Source organism: Erpetoichthys calabaricus, chromosome 14 (assembly GCF_900747795.2).
Source record: "Erpetoichthys calabaricus chromosome 14, fErpCal1.3, whole genome shotgun sequence".
Classification (NCBI taxonomy): Eukaryota; Metazoa; Chordata; class Cladistia; order Polypteriformes; family Polypteridae; genus Erpetoichthys; species Erpetoichthys calabaricus.
In genome coordinates this window covers 78,436,459-78,457,718 of record NC_041407.2, presented here as the reverse complement: position 1 = coordinate 78,457,718, position 21,260 = coordinate 78,436,459, and the positions used below count along the sequence as shown (strand labels likewise).

At 36.2% G+C, this 21,260-nt stretch overlaps 1 protein-coding gene across 2 annotated transcripts; it reads right to left on the bottom strand.

Moving 5' to 3' along the window:
* Nucleotides 1-814: 814 nt before the first annotated feature.
* Nucleotides 815-15,822, bottom strand: zgc:114119 (Mediator of RNA polymerase II transcription subunit 30-like). 2 transcript variants are annotated; one of them, XM_028818736.2, is made up of 5 exons: nt 15,708-15,822; nt 9,074-9,301; nt 6,474-6,632; nt 2,154-2,234; nt 815-1,737 (listed from the first exon to the last, which is right to left on the bottom strand). In XM_028818736.2, the coding sequence occupies exons 2-5, from the start codon at nt 9,296-9,298 to the stop codon at nt 1,642-1,644; spliced, it is 561 nt and encodes a 186-aa protein (XP_028674569.2). In that variant the 5' UTR covers nt 9,299-9,301; nt 15,708-15,822; the 3' UTR covers nt 815-1,641. The 2 variants fall into 2 exon arrangements, with proteins under 2 accessions (XP_028674569.2, XP_028674568.2); XM_028818735.2 differs by lacking the exon at nt 15,708-15,822 and adding an exon at nt 10,394-10,437.
* Between the last annotated feature and the right edge of the window lie 5,438 nt (nt 15,823-21,260).

Genomic DNA, 21,260 nt, shown 5'->3' with positions numbered 1-21,260 from the left:
GTTCAACCTAAGATGCACATTTTCTGGCATGTGGAAAATAAACCAAAAGTTTTTAGAAAACACACTAAAACGTGAAAAGAATACAACCTCTGCACTGTGACAAAACTAACTTGAATCCAGAAATTGTGAAACAGCAGCACACATCAATGCCCGATTGTGCCAACTTTTAAAAAAAAAAAAAAAAAAAAAAAAAAAAAAAAAAAAAGACCACATGATATACATCCGAGCAAATAACTGAGGTAATGAGAAGAGCAAGGAGGATATCTCTGCTTCTGCCTTACTTCATGCTGCACTGTTTTTGCTTGCTTTTACCATTTTCAATGAGGCACTGCCCCCTAGAGAGGATATATTTTTTTAAAACATTAACTTGTAGAAATTGTGATTGTAAAATTAAGCATGTAAACTTGGGGATTCTATTCAATCATGCAGTCCAAGTAACCAATATTTTATGACACAGAAATACATTTAGCATTACTGACATAATTCCTCCAAACTTACTGTACATAATCAGAGTGTTATTCTTCTTCAATGAGTAGACATACGGGGAGTTCTGTGAAGAATGTGCACAGATTCTATGGATTGAACCTTAAGTGCTTAAAAAATATATTTATGCATCCAGATAAAAAATGCCAACACAATACCTATGTGTAAGAGATTCTCAGGAGCTATGTAAATTAAATTGATACCCCATTACAGTTTATAAGGAATCTAAAAAGCAACAAGGAATGTTGAGTTGCCATCTGCTGGCAACCTTCAGTAATAGATGAACAAATAGGTCATTAAATCAAAAACATTTGAACTGAGACTTAACACAAAAATAATAAAACACCTGGAGGCTCAATTTTTAATTTACAATAGCAAACATGTACAAAAATAGTTTCATACATTTTGAAACAATATATGTTATGTAAAACACTCTTTCAAAAAAACAAATTCAGTATCCAAAATATTACTAAATACCGTAGTTTATTAGTCTTTACCACAGATAAGTCAGTGAGACACCATAATCAGTCAGCAATTACAAAAATCACCAAAATTGTGTCCACACTGCATATGTTTAGGAGGAGAGAGAGGTTGGGAGCATGCGCAGACACCGTTTAGGAGAAATCACAAAAACACTAGATGAGAAAATGACATTCAGATGGGTCTGGAGTTTAACATCAAAAAGAGAGTGGTTAGATAGAAGTATACTTAGTGGGGGGAAATTTTTTTACAAAAACACATACCTATCAAGCTCTATTAAAAAAAAAAAAAAAAAAAAAGTACAGAAAGTCCGTAGCTGGATAGAAACATCAAATGTAGGCAGAGGCTTTCAACTTAAGCAACCTTCTACATAATAAACCACTTATGCTTTTAAGAAAACTGACAGTGTATTACTCTTTAACCTTTCTTTAAAAAAAGTTTACATCAAGTGTAAAACTGTATTGAGGTAGTCAAGATGGATAGGTCATGTGTTCAAACCAAAAAGTCAGCACACAGTATAAATTATTTAAAGGTCTGACCAAGTATAGCTATGACACTTGTGTACCATGTCAATTGTCAGCTTCATTCAACAATGTTTTTTTTTTTTTAGAACAGTTCATAGTTCTACAATTTGTAGCTTCATAGCTTGTTTAGACAATGCCCAATGAATGGAAGGGGTCACTTTCTAAGGGTAAGCATAGAATTAATATCCCAAAGTAACTGCCGCATTTGATCCATAAGCACCTTCATTCCTTCATTCTTCAGTTTCACCTTCTATAAAGAATAGCACAAATACATCATTATTTCAGGCTTTTAAATTGTAAGAAAGATCAGAAAAAAAATTCCAGATAAAGAATGTCCTCCAAAAAAAAAAAAAATAAACCGACTTGAGATTTGTTTGACCTATACACAAGACACCAAGCATGTGGAACTTTTATGAAGTAACAAAGTCTGAATTTTATAAAGGGAGTATAGCACTTATGAATGCATAATGGTGCAATACATTACCACTGTACCACCCAGATAATAAACAGAAAAAGGCTTATGTAAAAAGAATTTCACATAGACATTCCAACACCCTAACAGTGCCTTCTATGCAGTTGTTTACAATTGCAAATAAATATGGTAAAAAAAGGACACAAATTCAATATGAATGACTCAAATAAAAATGAGCCCAACAAACAACTCACTTCTAGAATCTCCTGGCTCTCACGACTTCCTTGAAATGTACTGATTTCATCTTGATTGTCTTCGTTTATATAGGGAACCATCTGGTAAAACAGAAGTATGGTGTGTTTATTTACTATTAATACTGTATTTAATAAATTTCATATCTAACAGAAGGCACACAGGCAAAAACGTCACTGTAGATAAGAAATTATTACAGCACTGTATAACGGCCAGGTTAGCAGAGGGTTTAAGGAGTCTATAAGTCAATTTAATATTTCAAATCTGTAACTGAAGAATGACGACTTGTTATAATGCAGTTACTATTGCCTTGATGCTTAATGAAGAAAGCACTGGTAGTGTCAGTGTTATTTTTTAGAGCATGGAGTGTCAAAAATCAGCTCTGGTGAGCTAAATAAATAAACACTGCTTAACACTAGAATTACCAGAGCCAACGAAAAAATCGTTGCACTAATGCAATATTACTTGAAAACAAACGGCATCAGATCAGCTGTAAATGTATGGCATTTCTAAAAGTTAGCTTTTTCTCAGTTTTATTCTCTCAGTCACGTTCACACTCTCCCTTGCCCCCTGATCTTACTCTAACAGCGACAGTATAAATTCACACCCGATCTGATGCTGTTAGTTTTCAAATAATATTGCATTAGTGCGACAGTTTTCTGATTGATTCAGGTCATAAAATGATTTTTTTTTTAAAATGTCCCATATATTTGTCTCTTTCTTTTTTGCCCAGTGCTGCTCTGACATCGTGCACCAGATGGCGTGAGCTTCTTCAGTACGTGCAGAAGCACACAGGTGGCTGGTTGCTCTGTGCTATAACATGCTTGACTTGGCGGTGATCAACGCACATGTACTGTACAAGGCATGCACAGGGGCCACTGAGAAGAGTGTTCTTTGCTCACCTTGCAGAGGAACTTCATCAAGCTTCTGTTCCAAGACCACCACTTCCCCCAGGAAAGCAAACTCAGTCAGTGTCAGGCGCCCCTTCAGTGTAATGGGAACCACAGCATAGAGAGAAGTGTGTACATTGCAACAGGTGCACGTGTTGTAAATGTAGGAAGGAAGGTCCTTGGGTGTGTGTGTGAACTGTTAACATTTAAATACGCTGATTGCATATAGTGCAGAACTGACCTCTCTGTACTATTCTTTCCTCTGCATGTCCTAGAGTACAAAAGAAACACAACCATGCACCAAAATGAGGAGACTGCATGGGCAAAATCGGGGGGAAAAAAGAAAAAAAAAAAACGCACTCACTGATTACAAGCGCAAGAAGGCATGCGAATGAATATGAATAATATTGCATTAGTGCCACAATGTTTTCCGAAATGTACTATACAGGTCATAAAATGAGTTATTCCAAACTTCATATACAGTATACACATGTCTCTGTTTTTTGTTGTCAGTGTGGCTCTGACATCATGGACCATAAGGTGCATACTAATTCAGCGTGAGCAGGAACACTCAATAAAACTGAATAAAAAACAAAATTCAAGTGATGTTGAGATACGAAGAAGGCAGATTCACCAGCGTTTGTGTGCCAGCTTTTATTCCTCCAGATCAGAGAACTTCCAGTTCCATTGTTTCAAAACACCACTGATATGTAGTTATTCTCAGTTTCAGTTAAAAAGTAACCACATCAGATCTGGGGCGGGGGTGAGTGTTGTATCGTGATTGAGACAGAGAATAAAAGTGAAAAAAAAACAAACATTAACTTTTACAAGTGCTAGAAATTTACAGCAGCTTTTACAGACACAAATCACATGTTATGTTTTTATTGTATAATATTAACAATAAGAGTAGCTCACTACTCAAACTGTAAATTTACCGGAGAGCTGGTTTCGAACTCATGACCTCTGGATTATAAGTCGGCAGTTCTAACCACTGCACCAAGGAAGCTGTCGTATTGTACGTGTACCTTTTGTGAAAGTGTTAATTTGATACTTGGCCATCAGCCTTCACACATTATACAGTTCATGTCTACATTTTGTCATTTATTACTAAAACATGAAAAACATTTCTGTTTTAACGATGTGCTTGCACAGATTGTTGTAGACACAGAACACACATCACATTATTTCCCCTTACAATTCTAGGTAGCCCACTTCCAGATAATCAATCAGAGAACTTCTTGCCTGTTCTGAGGCGGTTGGTATAGCAGGCTGCTTGCTGCTTGGGCTTATTGACACATTTAGAAGATAAAAGAGGCTGACGTAGAGGTGCGAAGGGATTTAAGGTGGGCCGGATTTACGAGTTTTTTCGCTGGCTCTGGTAATTCTAGTGTTAAATAGGCTCACTTGTTAGTGCATTTTATGTACAGTTGGGAAAAGCAATTCATAGTTCAATGCATTTAAATGTGCAACAGACTAAATGTAGTAACTAAAGTCAAAATATAAAATCACAATACAGGAAAATAATGTGTCATAATATTAATCATTCATTTAAATAAATAGGAAATCCTAATAAGAGTATTTTCCAACCTCGGGTCACAACCCCACATGGGTCACTAGATATGGTAATGATTTTGTGAGAAAGTACTTTAAGATATATGTTTACAAAAACATTTTGTAAAATATCAAGTTAATAATGAAGTAGCCCGTATTAAAGTTCAAATTTAGGCTGCACAGCATTACACAGCTTAAGTAAATAAGCAAAATGGAGTTATTAAACGAGGTGATCCCTCCACATCAACTGTAGGCCAACTAAATGCTAAACATCAGTCTTCAAAACGATAATGAAAATATGATGAATTGTTTCTTCAGAATGGATTTACTAACACCATTGAGAAGAATGAGAAAATTAGTAAAGTGGTAATGTGTGGTCTATGGAGAATATGAAACCAAATAAACTTAAAAGGCATTTTTAAAGGCTAAGTATCCCTAATCAAAATTCCAAAATTCAAAACATTGAGTGCCAACATGATGCTACCTATATTACCTCTTTTTTTTCCAATTGCTAAGCAGATATGAAGAACACAAGTCCAGAATTCAAACTGATTTAATCATTCAGAACCTGGATGTGGTGGGGGGGTGTCTGGTTCTCCATGAAGCATTGAGATCCACAAAGCTATGACACACGATCGTTGACACGGGAAGGAGTCCAGTGACTGTGTGTACTAGGAACAAGCGTTTCTGCACAGCGTGTGCTCCCCAATGCTGAGGACACTATAACTACCCAAAGAAGTGGCCAGAGTTCAAAACATATTGACCAGCTCTTGTTTTTGCACAAGAACCATAATATTCCTAAGTACACTCTTCTAAGTGCTATTCGGTTTATACCCAAAGTTATGCAGCACATTTTTCACTTCAAAGTTATATATTTATACTGATTTAAAAAAATCTCCCTTATAATTTTTTATAAAATTTCTTGAATATTCTGCAGGTTTTTCGTTTTTTTTTAATATATACACAGTACACTATGCATGTTTAAAGTTGATTTACTTGTAACATACTGTACATCAATAGTGATTCTGACAATTCCCAGTGTTTCTTTTAAGAATAAAGTAGCTGCATTATATGTAGTTTAGCATATTGTAAATGGTGTAGAGTTCTTTTGTTAAGTAAAATTTATTGAACCCTTTAGTTTTAACAGATGGAATCTTTGATTAAATATTTATCTACATCATTATTATATTACTCAGGACACACTTCACCATTAATAAATACATTTGAAGCAGGATTCACTTTTCTCAGCAAAAGCAAAATATCTCCAAAATGTTGACATCCAATCAGAATACTTTAATATTTGTTTGCGGATTCAATTTGTTTACAACTTTTTAATATAATTATGAATCAGGTGGTCTCTGAACAAAGTGCGGGTTCACTGTTCCCTGGCCATGATGGAATCAGCAAAATTTCTTTTGAATCAAAATCTTTGTTCCACCACTCTGGAAAATGCTATCTTAGGGATTCTCGGGAAGGACAGACCTAGGACACCCTAGGAATTTTACCTCTCAACTAGCCAGAGAACACCTGAGAGTTTATAAGGATGAGCTGGAAACTGTTGTTCAGGATTGGGGATTTGGTCTACTCGCCTTGGCATGTTGCCATGGTGACCTTTGCAATGAGAAGTAGGTCAGAAGTGTGTATATGTGAACCACTTAGAACATATGAAAATTACAATATGATGCATTACATCCACAGAAATGAATTATACAAGAAGCGTTAATGATAGAAGTAAATAACTTTAGGTTATTTGTAAAAAAAAATAAAAATAAAAATAAAATAAATCATCAATTAAAAATCTCCAGACCTCTGCTGTCACCTGATTCACCATGGCAGACTGACAGGGCTCAAGTATAATACACATTTTTGTGTGTGGCATACCTCTGTAGGCAACTTGTCAAGGTCTGAGGTCATCTCTGCACATTTCTCATACAGTAAACGCAGTTTGCGAAAAAGTAAAGTAAGCTGGCGCAAATGCTCCTGCAGTTTACAGAAGCGATCCTGATAAACTGCTTGGCTTTGTGTCACACCATTCGGAAGCTGCAGTAAATAAACAAATAAATAGAAACAAATAAATTAATTAATAAAACCTTACAATAAATTTTGGCTAGGAAGTGTGCACTTTAAGAAAACAGATATTAAAACACGTGATTTATAAAAAGTCTTCATTTTTTTAGTTGTTGAATTTTACTACATTAAGAGAAATTGAGTATTTACAAATTTGTAAAAGTAAACAACAAGTTGAAAACAAGTCACACAATATAAAAAGAAACTACATGTACTAATTAATTGGGAATAGTATCTGTACATAGAAAGAAAAAACCATGATACATTTAATTCTAAATGACATAAAAAGAACAAGATTACTGGTAATAGGGTATCTATAAAGATGAGTTCATTATTGCATTTTTGCTAACAGGCTGGACATTTGTTACAACAATATTAAAAGAATTGAATTTTTAACACCGCTACATACATCCGCCACTGAAGGCAATTAGAATTTGGACAAAGCTGCAACCGATGTTTAGACTACTACCTGTATTTATGCTCACTTGAAATCACACCTAGTTAAAAGCACCATTGCAGATTAGCCACACTAGCGAACAAATTTGGCCAAACATGAAGATGATCAAGTGAACAGCATCACAGTTATCGGCAAAAACATCCTGAAATTTCACCATTTCATGCACATATGTAAAACGCTATTACTGCAATATACAACAGATTCTCAGTCCATCCTTGGAAGTAAGATCTTTGTTGGGAGGCAATGCCTGTTGTTTCAAGAAAACGTTGTTACTAATATATATATACAGTATAGATATAGATACAGTACATACATACACACACACACACACACGTGTGTATAAATGCCATATAATGCCTGGCAAATAACACAGAGTATACAACATGTTTTGCCCTAATTGGGGCTTATCGGGTAAACGTACCTTTGCAGGGATCGAACCTCAGATGTCAGCGCCTGAGGCAGAGCCTCAGGTGTAGCACCATAGCAGCTGGTTTGCTTACTTGACAAGGTGAGGTTATACAGACTTCAAATAGACAAATGGGTGTGAGATTTAAACTCAGGTCACTTGATGTGTGAGGGAGCAGCACTAATCACAATCCACAATGCTGTTAGAAATAGTTCATTTGTATGCCAATATTTTATTGATTCTGGGAAAGTTTTAATGCTACTATATTTTCACAAATTTAAGTAATAACAAGAAAATATCATTTTTTGGAGATATGCTACTACATTTCAGTAGTTAAACTTAAATTGCCATAAGTAACACACTGTTTGCAAACTCTGATGTCAATTCAAGGTTGTTAGTGCTTGGGCCTATTCTGGCTGCATTGGGCCGGACAGAAGAAACTCAAGCACGTATCCATACTCAAACACGGCCAACTTAGAGACGCCAGTTAACATAACTTGTAATTCTTTGGAGATGTGAGAACAAAACCTATGCAGACATGGGAAGAACATACAAAATCTTCAGCCAATGATTGGGCTTATGATTCAAACCCAAGGCTTTAGCTTCATGTAACCACAGCGCGCTAACTAACCACTGTGCTATTCGGACACCCCCAAGCTAATTTTATACAATACTTGTTAAAAAAAAGGTAAAGCATGTTAATTGGTCCAATGGCAATAATTACAACAGTTCTTTGTGATAACATATTTATGATATGACCACCTGAAGAAAAAGCACAATATTCAAACGAAAACATTAAATCCAAATATAAGCATATAAGTTCATCATAGTCTGTTTATATAAGAATTTTTTAAATGTCTATCAGTGATATCTACAAATATCAGACAGGTTTGGAAAAAGATTAATAAAGTATCTATCTATCTATCTATCTAAAGAGGGGAAAAAAAATACTAATACAGTTAAATGTCTGTAGTTTGTAAAAATGTTTGTGACGATGTTTTGTGTGACAAATAAAAATAATCATTCACAGATGCACTGATTAATTATAGGACTCTAAGCCAAAAAAATGAATGATAAAACATTTTATCCTGTTATTGCAATGTTAAGTATTTGCATGTATCTAAAAAATAAACTTTGAAGACTCGATTGTAATTTACTATATGCATGTGGACAGATACGCAGTCACATATGTAGCTGTTTTAGATTCAAGATAATCCCAAACTGTACAAACTGAGAGACTTTGTTACAATATTATCTACAAATAACGTTTTAGCTCAATAACTTCCTATCAAAGAATCCCTTTCCTCTGGAATAATTTCAGTATCTTTGACTATATAATATAAACTTTATATATAATTTAAGTATCATTGACTACTAAACCACTGTACATCCAGAACAACATTTTGCCCAAGTCTTCATACCATATACATAGATACAGCCAAATTAAGATAAGACTAGAGGAGTTGTATTTTGTCACTATATCCACATGGAATTTTATTATATATCACCCTCCTAGATAAACTATATCAATCTTGATACTATTGATCTTACCTGAATACTTCTCAACAAATGAAATATTTCCATAGTGCGAGAAACAATATCCTGTACAGTTTCTTGGCCAATCTTACACAGGATGGCAGGGGGAATCTCACGCAGAACCCCTTGTGGAGGAGGAGGAAGCTGAGTTGATCCAGGATTAGTTTGTGCAGTTAGACTAGACTGAGACTGAGGAGACAGTCCTGACAAACAGGGTCCTGTTGCAGGCAGAGCTGACATTGCCTAAACAGAAAGAGACAGATATTAGCAGTACTATTGAAGACTAAGAACCACTTAGTTGAACATCCCTACAAGCAGCATGAAATAAAATTTGCCAAAATATAAAAGCTATGTAGAAACTAAAATCAAAAATAAAAGTCAACTGGATTATTAAAAAAAAAAAAAAAAAAAAAAAAAAACATAGGACACATAAGTCAATGAAGTAAAAACCAAATTACCAAAACAAAATAATCCAAAAAGGTGAAATAAAACCCTATTTGATCTCCCTACAGCCATCATCTCATCTTTCTCTGCTGGAATGGCTTGTCTTATAATTTCAAATCACCCATCTTAACTGTATTTCACAAAGCTTTCTCTATAGTGAAATTAGAGTTATCTCCTTGCTGAAACTCCAGATCACCTCAACTTAAGACACTAGGTATGACCATTTAAATCTCACCTTGGAGTTATTTGTGTGGTCAAGAAATAAGAATCCAGGTCTACCAATCTATTTGCAGTTCCCAGAATCACTGAACTTTTTGAAAACATTTTAATTTAATGGGACAAGTCTCCAATATACTTTATGGATATGTTACAGGCTACTAGACCCAAGTTGTGCGACTTCTCAGAACTTTCTATTTTGCAATGAGAAAAACCTAAACATCTACAGTGGCTACTCATGCATAGTACTACTTATTTGTTACCCACTGATAATTTTCATGTTCTACGATGGTATTAAACACTAATTTGAAATGCTCCCACACCCAGAAGAACGAAAGGAAGAAGAAAAAATATATTGATCTTAATGCAGTATTCATAAGAATAGGTACTGAATGGAAATTAATGGAAATTATATGAAAATGAGATAATCTTGAAAGTTTATTCTCCATTGATACCTTTTTGTGAGCCATAAGCAATAAAGTGACTTTCAATAAACAGTGTTTGAATAGTACATACAAACTATATTAAACAGAAGAGAACACACACAAATTATATGAACACAGTGAATCATGAACTGTTAGGAAGAAAAAAAAAAAAAAAAGCTTAATATATTATATAACACAGAGAGATGCTGTATCAAAAGACTAGGCCGAGATCAGTTCCTTCGTTGGGTACCTTCTATATGGAGATAACAGGTGCTACCATGTATAGTTAGTTTTTTTTTCTTTTCACTTTAATCAAGACTACAGAACCCCATGGAAACCTATAACAAATCTGGTCACCTCAGGAATGAATTTGCCAATGATAAACAGTTAATCTAAAAACAACAAAAAAAAAAAAAAAAAACACCAACTGAAAAAAGTAAGTTGTTCACTCACATAAACAAAAACAAGGTACACCACAGAAAAAATGTAATAATTAATCTGTAGTGTGCCAAAGTTCACAAATGTAGTTTTGTTTGAAACTGCTTACAAGATGCTGATCCCACTATTTATACACAGATGGCATGAAAAATGAGCTGGCAATGAAAAACATGGAAAAGGGTGACTGTAAGGAGGAGGATGTACTAAATAAGCAAATTGCTTCATTTAACACTGCATTTTAGCACTCTTTTGTTTAAAACCAGTTTTATAGAATATGCAGCATGTCTAGTCTTTTCAAGCAGAGTTATCAGAAGTGAACCCGATTCTCACAGATCATCCCACTTGTAGTGGAAAATACTTTTTTTTCCAGCAACATAAGAGTATCATTGGAGTAAAGTGTGTACTTCCTGTGATGCAAGCAGTACTTTTTCCCACATGACCAATGAGCCTCCTCTCTCTACTCAAAGTGAGCTGAATTTGCAACCGAAGCAATTGGATTTATCAGTTGAGGACAATTAGCAGAACATAGTTTGTTTTTAAGAAAGGGGCTGGGGGCTTGAGGGGGCCTGGGGAAATGCCAAACCTGCATCTTAATTACACAGTGAAGCTCAGGTCAAGTCTCATCTCCTGTGTGCTTTTCAACATGAAAATGTTAACAGTGGTGTTTGTATGTACTAAAATTTACATGGTAAATACATACATCTTCCATCTATCTTCCTTCTCATACTTGCTAGTTTTTTCTGTGTACCCACATTTTGTGTGAATTGCTAAAGAGTAGTATCAGGTATATAACCATTGAATGTTTAAAAAGCTGCCTATTTTTAATAAATGCAATTTAATCTACACTTGGGTGCTTTTATTTTCAAATACTAGTACTCATAATCGTTTAAGGCCATTTTTAGCAGTTTGGGAGGAATTTATAAGTGGAAAGTTGGCTGAATAGTCGTGTTGAGAGGGCAGCTTATTTGTTTCAGTGATAAAAAGAAACTTCACCTTTTTCTTTTTATGAAAAGGTAAGAGGGGGGAGTAAACTTTAGGGAAAAACATGGCAAGCTACAAATATGCTTGAAAAATATGACTGTTTCCACTGAATATTATTTGAAACTATTCATACATGATTCAAAAATACATGCTGGGAATGCCTGCGGTGGGTTGGCACCCTGCCCAGGATTGTTTCCTGCCTTGTGCCCTGTGTTGGCTGGGATTGGCTCCAGCAGACCCCCGTGACCCTGTGTTCGGATTCAGCGGGTTGGAAAATGGATGGATGGCTGGATGGATGCTGGGAATGCAGCTAATGCAAAAGCTGATAAAGAAGCAATATTAAAAGAAACAATCAGAGTTAAATATTCATATACTGTAAGTAAATATTTCAACAGTAATAAACAGAAGAAACATTGAAAACTTGTTATTTGCATAATTACTTGTAAAAGGTAGTCAGTATCAATGTTGAGGAGCAAAAACAATTTCGAGTATCATTAATGCATTTTCTAAATCCTCTAACTTTTTCCAAAGTCTATCCCGACAGCTCCTTGGTATCAAATCAAATTAAGATTAACAGCAGAAGCGGTGTGTACAGTAAAATAAAATACAGTAATCCCTCCTCCATCGCGGGGGTTACGTTCCAGAGCCACCCACGAAATAAGAAAATCCGCGAAGTAGAAACCATATATTTATATGGTTATTTTTATATTGTCATGCTTGGGTCAAAGATTTGCACAGAAACACAGGAGGTTGTAGACAGACAGGAACGTTATTCAAACACTGCAAACAAACATTTGTCTCTTTTTCAAAAGTTTAAACTGTGCTCCATGACAAGACAGAGATGACAGTTCTGTCTCACAATTAAAAGAATGCAAACATATCTTCCTCTTCAAAGGAGTGCTTGTCAGGAGCAGAGACTGTCATAAAGACAGAGAAAGCAAACAAATCAAAAGGGCTGTATGCGAAGCACCCGCGGCACAAAGCTGTTGAAGGCGGCAGCTCACACACCCTCCGTCAGGCGCAAAGAGAGAGAGAGAGAGACAGAGAAAAACAAACATGCAAAAATCAATATGTGCCCTTCGAGCTTTTAAGTATGCGAAGCTTCACTAAGCAGCTGCACACAGAAGGTAGCAACGTGAAGATAATCTTTCAGCATTTTTAGATGAGCGTCCGTATCGTCTAGGTGTGCGAACAGCCCCCCTGCTCACACCCCCTACGTCAGGATCAGAGAAAGCGCAAGAGAGAGAAAGAGAAAAGTAAGTTGGGTAGCTTCTCAGCCATCTGCCAATAGTGTCCCTTGTATGAAATCAACTGGGCAAACCAACTGAGGAAGCATGTACCAGAAATTAAAAGACCCATTGTCCTCAGAAATCCGCGAACCAGCAAAAAATCTGCGATATATATTTAAATATGCTTACATATAAAATCCGCGATAGAGTGAAGCCGCGAAAGGCGAAGCGCGATATAGCGAGGGATCACTGTAAAATGTTTCTGAGACTCACAAAATATGTTTACATTATAGTTGGTGTAAAATTAAATTTAAAAGAATGGGAAAAAAATCTTCTACATAATAAAACACTAAGGTCTGTGTGTGCACTCCTTCTGAGCAATCTGATTGGTGAAGTTGGCTTTGGTGATGTGATGAAACAGGAAGTGCGATTGTGAGATGCTTAAAGAGGAATCATGGCATATGAGATATGCTGAGAGAGTAGCCTTCAAAAGACAAAGTATGAAGCCAGACAGGAGGTGAGAAAGGTACCTTGAAAATAATGACAGTATGAGAAAGTAGGTTTTACGGGAATTTGCTCAAGGGAGGGACTACAGGTCAAGAGACGTTGACGCATGAAAATACAGAGGAAAGACACTAAAGATGCAAATTGGGCAAGGGACAATATAATTACAAATATTTGCTATTACCTCCCTTCAACAGGTACTGCACCTACACACACAGGATGAATTATAATACTTTATTATATATATATATATATATATATATATATATATATATATATATATATACACACTGTATATTTATATAAAGCAGTGGAGTTAAAACTATTATAATCTGCATTCACCTTGACCATATGTACTGTTGGATATTTATTTCAAAACCTTTGTTCTTCTAGAAAAACAACAAAACGACCTGGATCACATAAGAAGGACTAAAAATGAATTGATCCAGCAAAAGCATGATCTGATTTTACAAAGGATTACTATAAGCAAATAATACAGAAGAATGACCACAAGCTGAAGTCTGAGGTAAGAAAACCTGATTTTTGAGACATTCAATAGCAAATCATCAAACAAGTGGGCATGATGAGAAAAAGTGTAATAAAAACATCTACAAATAGGAGTGGCTGCAGGCCAAAATGTTGTGTGCCTGACCTAAAAGTGTGATAAAGTATACGGCAAGAAGAAACGATTGCTGAATGTAGGCTGTGGTCAAGTTTTTTTGCATTCTGAAGGCTGCAAGACATACTGTACTTAAAAAATGATCTATGCTTTAGGGAATGCGAGGTGCTAATGTCATCAGTTAACCTGGTTTATTCTTTCTTGATGAGATTACTTAATCACCATCTAGATTGGTGCTCTGTATGGATGCACACTAAGCAGTCAATTTTTTATATCTACTTGTTTTACCCACAAAATGAGATCATATAACAAATCAAGGCAATTTAAGAGAAGAAGGTCATCACCAAAAGTTTCAAGCTTAGTTTTATCAGTACATGTGTAATTATTGGGTATTTGGATGTCTGATGCCACAAACCATGAACAACCACAACAATGATCATAAGCACAAGGCAAAAACAACACAAGAGTGGCTTAGTGACAACTTTGCGAATGTCCTTGAGTGGCCAGGGAACAGCCCAAATTTGAATGCAACTGAACATCTCTGGGAGAGGCCTGAAAACAGCAGCCCATTAACACTCTACATTTCACCTTACAGAACTTGAGAGGATCTGCTGACACGAACGTTAGCAAATCCCTAAATGCAGGTGTACAAAGCTTGTTGGACCATAACCAAGAAGACTCCAGGATGTAATTGATGCAAAAGGGGCTTCAATGAAGTACTATGTGAAAGGTCTGAATAAATGCATCAATATATCAGCTTTTTATTTTTAATAAACTTGAAAAACAATTTCTAAAATGTTTTTACTTTGTCACTCTTGGGTTTTAAGTTTTGCTTAATGAGGAAAAAATAAATTGAAATGATTTTAGTGTAAGGCTGCAACACTGCAAAATGAATAAAAAGTGAAGGGGTCTGAATACTTCATGAAGGCAAGCTGTGCAACACTGATCTCTTTCCTATATCTTATTTCCATTAAAAGGTATTTTGAAACCAAACATAAAATACTGTATAAATCTCTCCTGTAGATGCCTCACAAAAAATACTGGGTTTAAAAATTCTTAACCCTAAACAATGTTACTATGTGAATTATACAACATCTACTTCTTGAGGACAGCAAAAAAAAAAAAAAAAAACGGAGTGATTTATGTTTACGTTACCATGTACATGTACTGTAGGTTTATACCACTGCCAGCACATCATTTATCAGTTCATAAGCATTTACACTATAATTATAAACATATCAAAACTCCGCTTTTGATATAGATAAGAATTTGTAATTTAAAAGTAACCTGTTGAGGCACCACTCCAAAAATATTCAGTTGTCCCCATTGGAAAATTTGGATTGTCACAGAAGCTCTTTACATAATTAAATACATAAATGGGTAGATAAGCAAGTATGATATAAACAAGCCGATACCAATAATTTAGAGCCATGGATGTCCAGCATACAGTATTTCTAATTATCTCAGAATACAGTATTCGTAACGACAAGAATACAAGTCTTTCGGTCCCGAATACTAGTAGCTTTTAGTATCCACCTTCGTAATATCACCGGTTCCCTCCTCCGGACGCCACCTAAACCGGACGATATACGATTTCAACGGTGAAATAAGCAAAAGAGCAAATTACGTAAAGATAAGTAAGTTAAAAACTTAGACTGAGAAACAGTGCCACGTCCAAAAAGGAAATTGAACAGAATAATACGAGATGAAAATAAAAGATTTCATCTTAAAATAACTTTTGCCTTAAAAATTTAATTTAAACAAAGACAGCTGGCTTAAATTCGCTCGTTTACCTTTCAAAGAACTCCACAGTGAACAGTTGCGCTGTACAATACTGCAGCTCTAAGCCAAACACAACCGCCACTCCATTTGTGCGTACCTCGGCTCCCGCCTAGAGTTAGGACGCTATACGTGGCGTCATTTCCGCTTATTTCGACAACCAATCATTGTACTGTATGTCATAAGGAGGCCGTGCTAATGACATAGGCAAATGTGAAAAGCCGTGTTATAAAGAAAATCTTAGACTTGCGAATACTTTGGCCAGGTAATCTACAGCTTAGACAAAAAAATGGTACTATATACTATTTTTAAAAATAAACTTATTTTGAGGTCTTTGGCCTTGCTTGCTATAATGGGCTGCCGCACCCCTGCGGCCCTAAGCGGGTTTGTAAGAAGAATGAATGTTTAAATATAAATGATTCATACATTTTGTAGGCCGGCTTATTCAGTAAAAAGCCGCCGGGTATTGTTGCAAAGATGTAAATCACATTTTGAAGTCAATGCCTTTATCAATAATATTTACGCGTAGCTTAAATATATACCAGGACGGAGTGTCAGTTCATTACAGAATACAGACAGATAAGCAACACTAACACGCATAACATTTATGAACTTTTTAGATTTTTTATGTACTTATAATACGTACGTATTGTTGTTATTAAGCGTGACATTATGATTCTCTACTATTAGTTAGTTTTTACTTTCTTTTGTAACTACAGTATATTTATCCATTATTATTGTAAAGCACTTTGAGCTGCTGTCATGTAAGAACACATGCTACGTAAATGTTGTTACTTAATATTAGTTTGAAGTACATACATATTTCATTCAAATATATATATATATAAATTAACACCGTGTGTATATACTGTATATATTAATACACTCACACATACAATGCCCTGTTGTGTTTTAGTTGACACTGATTTGTTTCATTTGTTGTGACCTGTAGGGGGCACCTCAGAATCTCAAATAGAAGACCCAAATGCACTGACACAGTCCCAGGTTCCAATGACCTTTTTTTTTTCCTCCTCTCCTATTCCCTGTTATTAAATCCATTTGCATGCTGATACTGTCAGTCACACGTGGCTAAAACTTTCTACCAGAAGAAGTTGTCATCAGATAGCTTCCAACTTTCCTCAGACATATTGACCCTGGACCATGATGTCCTCCTTTTGGCAAGTCACTGGATATCTTCTTCTGGCTTACATCTTAACTCCTCTCATCTGTTCCAAAGCCAACAAAAGGCTGTTAACGCGGGTGTATCTATGGCTACACCAGCCTAGAATTGCTCTCTCCCAGCACATTCGGTAGCATACAGTTTTGGAAGGCTGTCTCCAACTGTCCATCATTAAAATGGCCTTCCATCCTGGTGAGACTCTTTTGTCCACATGGGACACCAGCCCATCCATTTCTTCTTCTATGCAGGCATCCCATGCCAGTCTTCTGGCGAAGACAGGGAATGCCTTGCCCCTGTTTCTGACCACCCATTAAGTCAGCCTCCTGGCCAGGTGAGGAAACAGAATTCATCCCAACCAGGATACCAGTCCATCTCTGCTATTTACCACACTGTCTATATATTCTGCAAGGGACTGGTACCCTATTATCCATGTTGTCCCTTGTGACTTTCAGTTTCCATAATATAATTCCATAATATAATTTTCCTGTCTACTATGATGGTCAACAAGCAGAGAGTGACAGAAATTTTGTGATCTCTGGGCTCTCATAATAAATAAAAACCTTTAACATTTCCTAACTCATATTTTGACTTGACTCATTTGGCAAGCAAATTAACTTTTCTCAAGGTTCTCAGATCCCTATTTAGAGCTTGAAATATAGGCTAAGAGTGCAAGCAATCCTGTCTGAAGTCTTTTAAGTACATACACATACAGTACATGCATTCTTAAACCTGCATAAACCTGCTTAATCAGGGTTGCAGTTAATAGCACTGGGAACAATGTAGTAAACATTCAAGCACATGGCTTCGGTCCATTACTAACTCTATACAGGGGTTGACTCCAGAAGGCACACTCTTGCACACTCCCTACCTTCCCACATTCACATTTGGCAGACTTAGACTTACCAAGTTAACCTCACATGCATACCTTTGGGGATGTGAGAGCAACGCAGAGGTAAACCCTCTCAGACATGTAAACAATGAAAAAAATCATATCCATCCATCCATCTTCCTAACCTGCTGGGTTGTGGGGCAGCTGGAGCCAATCCAGGTATTTATCAGGTGCAAAGTAGGAAAAATCCCTGGAACAGGGCACTAACACGCTTCAATGTAGAAACACCAATCCGTGTTATATACAGTATACTGTAATCCACAGTTCTGACATATATTTAATAAAAATATCAATCCACTTTTCATCACTGAGGATTAAGAAAAAGTATCAGCAGTACGTCATACACTTTAATTATAGCTTTTTAAAACTACTTTACTATGAACTAAACATTTTAGGCAGCAGGGTTATTGTTTTTTATATGTGGTTTTAAAGAAAATGAAACACAGGGACATTAGGAAAAAATAATAAAAATGTGTTCAAATACAACCATCTTATAATTCAAATAGTAACAATAATCCCAAAAAAATACAAAGCATAGCTCAGGGAGTTTGAACAATTATATTATAGAAAGTCAAGTCAAGCATATTACTGCTTTAACTTTCTGTACACAGCACAACGGGGAACGGAACAGTTTTAACTTCTCCCGCTTGCTAACAATTAGAAAATTCGAACGGAAAACAAAACCTAAATGTTAACAGGCGTAACACGCTGTTTGTGTTTATACAGTACACCATACTTGAAAGCAATTGAAACTAAACGAAATGAGTACAACTACACCCACGCAGAGAGCGGGGCCGAACCTGAAAGAACACCTCCCATGTCTTGGGGGAAGGAGCGGAGTCGGTTAATCCGTGGGATGAGATTGGACCTGATTTAACTCTACAGAAGTTTATTCTCGCCATTTAAAATATGTATTACCCCAAACTATTGAGTTTTTACTGAAAAGATATTACCTGCTGTGGTTGGTATCATCGTGCACGCGCGAGCATCCTGTGACGGCTAGTGAGGGCTGGATTAAGGATGCATCGTACATGCGGAATCAAGTGACAAGAACGGCACAAAAGTCATAGATACACATTTAATTCTGCATGCGCGAAGGAGTACATTTTAAGGTCACAGGGAAGCCATTGCAGCAGGTAATATTGGGCATGCGTGTGAAGGGAATGGTGAAGAAAGTACGTAGTTTGCAAACAAGGGGCAACAATTGAAAAAAAAAGTTTCAGACATACATTCAATTTTATTCAGAATAAAGTTTTGTGCAGATGTTTAAACATAGGCAGTGGTAGCACCGCCCTACGATTCCTGCGTTGGTGCCTAATCCGGGTGTTTACAAACCTCAAAGGCTTTAATAAAGTGGATGTCACCAGACTGCGGTGGGTTGGCACCCTGCCCGGGATTGGTTCCTGCCTTGTGCCCTGTGTTGGCTGGGATTGGCTCCAGCAGACCCCCGTGACCCTGTGTTCGGATTCAGCGGGTTGGAAAATGGATGGATGGATGGATGGATGTAAACAGATTATTTCGTTTTAAACGTGAATTACGTACTCGAGGACAGCGGAAATAAAGTGGCATTGCGTTAAAGACGGAAGCTAGGAAGCACATCTTTATGCAAAAACAGTTGTGGGTATCTGGAACAAACTACCAAGAGAGGCAGAAACCTGGACAATCTTTAAGAAGAATCTGGATGAGATACTAGGACAGCTAAGCTACAAACTGATTTGATGGACTAAATGGTCTCTTGTCGTTTGTCCAATTGCTTATGTTTACGTTCTTGACTCAAACCGCCAGGACCTGCATACAACATGTCTGCATCAAGTAGCTTTGCCCCTGATTAGACATAACCTACAAAGCGAGATTCAAGCAGGCAGACAGTGGAAGCGTGATGCACCTGGCCATACATCCACATCATTTAACTGTGTCCATCACATGTGAGAATAAATCTGAGATAAACTGATTACACTACATATTTGTATCAGCGCACAGTCTTGAATTTTCAAAAAAGCCAACACTGTTGTCCACCTTGTCATTTGTATATTATCATCAAGTTTGCAACACACACCATTGGCCCAGATCACATATCATCCAGGAACTAATTGACTCCTGAAAACAAAGTTCCTACAGTGGGAAAACACCCAGATCTGTAAGATGGCACCAGTGCTTGAGGTCAAGCAAATAGCACAATTAATTGCCCGAGCCCCACCAGGAACTAATACTTCTGATACAACCAATTAAGCAACGGCACTCTAAGGGAGGCCCATTGACTTAGCTAATATACAATATGGATGGAGTGTTTTGCACAGTTTTATCTTTACACCATACGTCAATGTTGATTTGGATCTTTTTGGTATTATGCATAAATCTGATGTTGAGTAGTCTTTGAAAATGTAAAGTTTCAGTTTAGCTTAATGTAACTTTTACTTTAATGTCACACAACACCCTTCCCCTGACATATTTTCTTTAGAGAGTGATGACTTTAGTGACATATTAAAAGCCGTATAAATTAATCATAAAATAAATAACATTGTCTAATTTGATCTGGAACTTTTTTTTTTTTTTTGTCATTACACTTGCTCTTTGATCATTACAAATTAAACTACAACTCAACTAAGTCAATCAGAAAATTAGCAAAATTGAACTGGGACCAGTTTAATTTTATAAGGTTTTGTCTTCAAGAGGACTCATTCTCAGCTTTGTCTTATTTTCATTTATACTTGGTTTTGACCCTCTGTAGACTTGATCTAACTCAACTCAATTTTGACAGGTCGTAGTCTTAGGCTTCTCTTGGATTTGACCAAAATGGTCTTGGCTACAGCACTGCCTGCAAGGTAACAAATTGTCCAAGTATGTGAAATATGTAAAATAAAATGGTGAGAAAATTATGGCTAATGAGTAACCCCTGGGCTTCAATCCCACCTCAAATTGCTCATTAATAACATGTGGGAAATACTATTTGTTTTTAGGATAATCCAACATCTCTACAAGACATACTGTAGAGTACTTGTAACATGTGTGAAACAGGTGTGTGGAATGGAAGTGAACAGACCATCCTGAGCCAATGATCCCATCACATCCAACACACAGTAGAATTATCAGTATTAAATTATGTCTTGTAGTTTTAAATGATCTCTTAAAAGGTGTATACATTTCCATATATACACTTGGAGTATTAATTTACAGTAACTCTAACCATTTGACACAGCAAAACTGCCAAACAAGACTTTGTGCCATATATGACCAAGTACCATACACATCAATGAGACAAAGGATGTTTTGTAACTTGTAAGTTATGTTAAAATTAGGGTTAGGGTTAGGGTTAGGGGTTACTATAAAAAAGAATCTAGTTATTTAGTGGCACATGCATGCTCTGAAAGTACTGTTCCCTTACTTTTCCTTAGGTGTTTTGATTTTTGTTAAATTTTAATTATTTCATTATGTTTACAGTATTAATCTGATTATTGTAAGAAGCTTGTGGAAAGTGACCCAAAACGTTTGGCTCAAGTT

Excerpts from the sequence above, each read along its gene's own strand:
- zgc:114119 (XM_028818736.2), bottom strand. The coding sequence starts at position 9,298 with ATGTCAGCTCTGCCTGCAACAGGACCCTGTTTGTCAGGACTGTCTCCT. Across the intron at positions 2,235-6,473 it reads TTGACAAGTTGCCTACAGAG|ATGGTTCCCTATATAAACGA; the intron begins GTATGCCACACA and ends CTGTTTTACCAG. Across the intron at positions 1,738-2,153 it reads AGAGCCAGGAGATTCTAGAA|AAGGTGAAACTGAAGAATGA; the intron begins GTGAGTTGTTTG and ends TATTCTTTATAG.